Raw genomic sequence first — 5,559 nt, forward strand, 5'->3', positions numbered from 1 at the left:
AGAGCGGTTTTGTTCCCTTCTACACCTCCACACCGCCGGCACCACCGAAAACGACTGCAACAAGGAAACCTTTGAGAAGTGTGGGGTGAGCACCTGTCAAATGTGATCTTGATGGGGTAGCCCGGCTGGGCCTCGATGACCCACGCGCAGCTCAGGGAGTCCTTGTAGAAGCCAGGCCAGCCAGGGGACAGGATGGTTCCGCTGGGGGATGTCAAGTGGCCCCCGCACGGCGCTGGGGACAAAGAAAATGGCACGATTCAGGTGAAGAGCATCACGGAAGCTGTAGATGGAATGGACCCTTTCCTGCCAGGCAGTACTGCCCTGCTACACAACAGTTTTTGTGCATTACTGCTTCTCTCATGTTAAAACCAATCAGGACCAGATGAAATAACAACCCTCACTGGTAAGAAATTGCCTTTTCAGCTTAAAGTGAAGACTTAGCAGCCTGCTACTGTATCTGTGGGAGTCAACAGCCTGACCTTGTGCAGCGGCTCTGGGGGGACAGGATATAATAATAATTATTAGATATAGAACCTGAGAAAACTGCAAGGTCAGTTTGCATTTCAGTAGCTGCAGGTGCCAGAAAATCTTCCCTATCTGTGGTAATTGAGTCATGTGTCTCTACCGCAAGGGACATCACAAGACTATGGCATTAGTCCATACTCTGGTCCCTTGTGCCATTAGCAGAAGCTGAAGGCATATCGTTATCTTTACCAGAAAAAGGACACTGTTTCTGACAGAGCAGAGGTACAAAATCCGACAGTCCTCAATAACTGGAATGCTTTGTCCTCTAAAAAAATCAAATGCGATGGGGAAGTGTGTCTGTGAGTCTGTGCTCTCGCTGCTCAGCACTTTGCTGGACTCATCACCCCGGTGTTCTCCACGTCCTGATGAGTCAGGTCAGGGGCGCTGGTCACGTACATCCATGGCAGCGTGATCATGTTGCTGTCGCAGCTTTTGGGAGCTCCCAGGGGGCAGACCAAGCCTGTCAGTCCACAGCACTCACTGCCAGCTGGGTCCAAGGGGACCCAGGGGACTCTGCTTCTCCCCAGCAGCTGCAGAAGCACCAACCCAGGGCCAGCCCCAGAGCGAGCTTTGTGCGAGGGCTACGAAATGTCACACTTGATGTGACCTTAAAGACCTGTGTAAGTCGAGGCCTGAAACCTTCGCTGCTGATCTGAGGGAAGCCAGATCATAGTTGGTTGATCTCAACTGGATCTGAACCAATCACTTTTGAACAAGATGCTCCTTTCCGCCCAAAAGGTATGTAATTTCCTGTCAGGACTTCTACCCATCTTCCAACTTTTTTTTAGCGCTCTTTCCCATTAATTTTTTCAAGCACTAAACAGTACTTTAGATCCAATTACTCCCTCCTTGTTTAAAAAAAGCTAATTAAAATGTACACTTAACCAAGCGCACACTGACGGGTGAGTCAAAGAAATCACCACTGTGATCATCACAGAGGGAAGCACGAGTTAACGGCAAAAGGTTGTCAAAGTTTCCAAAGATAAAAGTTGATTAAAAGTGTATTATTAAATATATGTTTCCTTTCTACACTTACAAATATATAAACTTGAAGGCAAGTGCTTGTGCAAGAGCAAAGGAAACCCTGAATCAAACCTTTGCAAAAGCAAAGGCAAAATTAATTAAGAATATAAAAAATGTCCAGCTTCTTATACAAAAACTTACTGAACAATTGATACCTTCTTCCAGTCTGGAAGACAATGGACTAGATTGTGCAATCTCTGCTGCTCACCCACGTGAAGCCTGCGTACCCAGTTCCTGGAATTATTCTGGGTATCACAGTGCTGCTCTCAACAGCACAGCACTTGAGATTCCAATTGCTGTAAATACCAGCGTGGGGCATGAGAACAGAGGAAGACTCTTCACTGCTAATGAGCTCTTCCTTCACTTCTTTTTTCCATAGCAGAAGCTTTAAAGGGCTAGGATGAAGCTTTGAAACCTCTGTTAAAGCCTTAATCTCAACCCACCCCCTGGTTCTGGGCTGGTTGTTGTAGCTGTGATGGCAGAGACGTCAACATCAAATGTCTGGCTCTCGACTGGCTCAGTCCAGGAGGTTGGACTGTTGGACCACACCCGCAAAGACACGCCGGAGGAATGTGTGTGCTTACAGGTGTTGGCAGCAATGATTCACTTTTCACAGTAAAGATCTGCACCTTTTGCTTCTTCCACTGTATAAACATTACACATTTTACAATGTGCATCAAAAACCAGGAGAGAAATAATACTGCCACGTATCTCCCAGTCTCTGTTCTTTATTCTGTCTGTGACAGGAGGAGCAGGAACAATTTTAGTCATCAGGAAATCAAAGCCTTTTATTATTGTTATTAGAAAAACACACGTTGTAAGAAGAACTGAACAATTAAAATCCTCCCCATCATTCACTTCACAAATCCAGTGCTCGGTCTCCCAAAGGCCAGCACGGCACCCCGCTGCTGGGGGTGAACTGACCCTGACTTTGGCGGACAGAACTAGCCTCCTTTTTCCCCAAAGGCTGCAGACACCAGGGGATCAACTCTCCCTCCAGACTGCACATGCAGAATAGGAGAAAAGATGGTAAAACTTACCTTCACATCTCAACACTGCGTTGTTCCAGACCACGTTTCCTTCCTTCAAGATGCAGGTGATGGTTTCTGCCCCATGGGTCCTGATGAAGCCCTCGTCACACAGGAAGGACACTGAGCTGCCAAGCTGGAGGCTGTCACCAAACCGCTTCCCATTCACTGGCACACCAGGGTCAGGGCATTCATTGTGCCTAAATGCTAAGAGGGAAAGGTAAGAGAACAGTGAGGAACTTGTTTCTCCACCTCTTACATTCAACCACAAACGTAGAAATTAAACAGTAGTTTCATTTCTTTTCTACTGAGACAGGAGCACTTCATCTTGCTCCTGGACAATGGACCAACCTCACTGGGAAGACCAAACAGCACAACTTAAATCTGGCCCAAGAAAGCTACTGTGTACCACGTGGATGAGCCAGCCTGTGGCAGAAATCATGTCACCACCTCTTCTCAAAACTGCAAAGACACTCAAGCACATGTTCCCATCAATCAGCTTTTCATTTAGCTGAAGTCACTTCCATTTGCTGTCCCGTCTCCACTGCCAGTGCAGACACAACAGTAGAAGCAGCCAGAAGAGAGCCAACAGAACTAGATTTTATTCTTACTCATTTTTCATATATGAAAACACACAAATACTCAAAATAGAGATTTTTAAAAACTTGAAGAATACTGCAGTGCTGCCCACATCTGCACGTTAACCGTTACTCAGGACGAAGGAAAGCTTTACGTTCCCGTGGTTAAAAGCAGGGCTCCTCTCAGCATCGGCTGTAATCGATTGCCACATAGTCCCCGCTGGTGCTTGTCACCATTACCAGGATGAAATGAAGGACAGACACACAGCAATTACCTTTCTGGGTGTTGCAAAGTTGCACAGACACAGTCTGTTTAAAGGGCTGCCCTGCTCCAGCAGTTAAAAACCAGGCCGGCCAGCCAGCCAGTCAGAAAGGAACTCCGTAGCCTTAATTCCCCATTAAGTGTCTAACTATGTACTCTATCTTCTGCTGGGAGGTGGTCTTCAGAGCTGAGCAGCATATGAAAGATTAAAGCCTACAGATAAATTACACACGCATGCTGTTAATGTCTTTAATGCATTTGACAAAATTCAGCGGCGTTCTGCATTTCTCACAGAGCATCGTTACTCTTTAATATCTGGTGATGTATACGCTGCTAACAGGGAAAACACAGGCTGGAGCTGCTCCCTGTGCTCTGCTGTCTGTCCCTGGTAGCAACATGCTGTCGCCTCACTCGCATCTGAACTGGGGCAAAGGATGGCAGCGTGTCTGAGACCGACTCAGGAGCTTCTTTTTGGTAGTTCCAGCAGTCAGAACAGATTAACTCGCACGTACTTAAGAGTCATTTACAACAAGAAAAGGTTTGCTTTAAGGTTTGCTTCCTCCAGAGGAGGGCCACCACTCCCAGCACAGGTTTGTAACGTACCAGAGATGCAAACTGGAGAACGCGTCCAGCGAGTCTGGACGAGACCACCTCCTTACCCACAGGATCTGGGGGTCACTCCCAGGGATGTGATACTACCACACACGTGCAACTTCACCTGACGAGCCTTCAGCATGCTGTAGTGTGGCAAATGATTTTTAAGACCTCTGATTTCTTTAAATCTAGGATTTGCAATCCTAGCTAGAAAGGCTATTAACTTAGCTGTGCCACCAAAGGCTATTATAACAAAGTCATTTACCAGTTTTGCAGAATAGCTTTAATAATGCTCTTTAGAAAATTATAAAACAATTCGAGGATAAAATTACCAACAGCAGTCATTTGAGATTTGAAGACTGGACATACGTGAGGCCAAATCTATCTGTGGAAGTTTCAAGGCTTTGCATTTTAAGACATTGCTACATGTTTTCCTTTACCTTCAGCAAACCACGTCAGTTTGCATCTAAAGTGCTGTTAGGTGTCAGCGAACGATGACAGTATTGGTAGGTGAACATGACCATCTGAGATCTAACAGTTCTTCCGGATCTGCATCAAGCTGACCACAAAGCACTGTCTCTCCTCAGCGGGCAGAATGGAGGCCCCAGGGGGAGAGCTGTGAGTCCACCTCACACAGTGAGCTGTGTGCTGATGGAGAACAGAAACCCTGCCTGCTCCGTGGACAGAGTCCTGGGCCAAACGCTTTCTTCCACACCACGGGACAACACTTGAACTTCACACCCAGAAAGCACTGGCATGACTGGCAATAAGCTTGACACCCATCCTCAATTACCCGACTGCAAATGTGTAATCCCCACTTTTCAGACTTACTCTGGAGCTGCAGTGGCTTCAGTGAGCTAAAACTCCTGCCTGTCATCTCCAACAAGAATTTAGGCTTGAAATGAAACCCAGAAGGAAGGATCAGACACTTACTGGTGAAGGTTATGTTGAAGCCTCTCTTCTCCATGGAGTGGTCAGTCTGGAACTCCAGCCTGGCTACGTGACCGCTGCTGGTCAGAGAGGAGGGGATCTGGTTTCCTGAGAAGGTCCCCAGCACCGGGGATTCAGCAGTGCCACCATCCTTCACAGCCAGAAAATCAAACTGAGGCTCCACGTCAAAGTCATTGAAAGCCAAGTGAATGCGGCTCTCAGGCTTCGCTATAATTAACCAAACACAGTGCAAGCTGCTTCCATATTCTTCAGGGTAATTTGGTGACAGCACAATCCCAGATGGGGTGGTGAAGTTGAAAAAGCAGGAAACTGCAATAAGAAACCACCATCAATCATGCAACATGGTGCTCCTACAAGCTGCTCTATTACATTCCCCCCTCCCCGTCATCCCTTGAGCCGGGTGATTCCTGCAAATTCCCCGTTGCCTTGCTTCTCAGACAATTACAGAAAGGAAGGGCTCAGTGCTCCATTCACTGCTGCATGTCAGTGATTTATTTGCATGGGGAAGAAGCGCCTTCAAAGCAGTCTGCAGTCTTGCTTTTTGTTGGTTTGCAATTTTGCAGCCCAGCGCTGCCCCTTGTTCAGCCGGGCTGTTCCC

At 47.1% G+C, this 5,559-nt stretch overlaps 1 protein-coding gene across 1 annotated transcript in view; it reads right to left on the minus strand.

Moving 5' to 3' along the window:
* CSMD2 (CUB and Sushi multiple domains 2) overlaps positions 1-5,559 on the minus strand; it is a gene marked incomplete at its 5' end in the record, with an annotated part of 130,994 nt that overhangs the window by 106,242 nt on the left and 19,193 nt on the right. The window contains 3 exons of the mRNA XM_010132318.1: positions 94-232; positions 2,589-2,783; positions 4,944-5,270. Of these exons, the coding sequence (XP_010130620.1) occupies positions 94-232; positions 2,589-2,783; positions 4,944-5,270 (661 nt within the window). The remainder of the gene's footprint in view (positions 1-93; positions 233-2,588; positions 2,784-4,943; positions 5,271-5,559) is intronic.

Source organism: Buceros rhinoceros, unplaced genomic scaffold (genome assembly GCF_000710305.1).
Source record: "Buceros rhinoceros silvestris isolate BGI_N320 unplaced genomic scaffold, ASM71030v1 scaffold883, whole genome shotgun sequence".
Taxonomy (NCBI): domain Eukaryota; kingdom Metazoa; phylum Chordata; class Aves; order Bucerotiformes; family Bucerotidae; genus Buceros; species Buceros rhinoceros.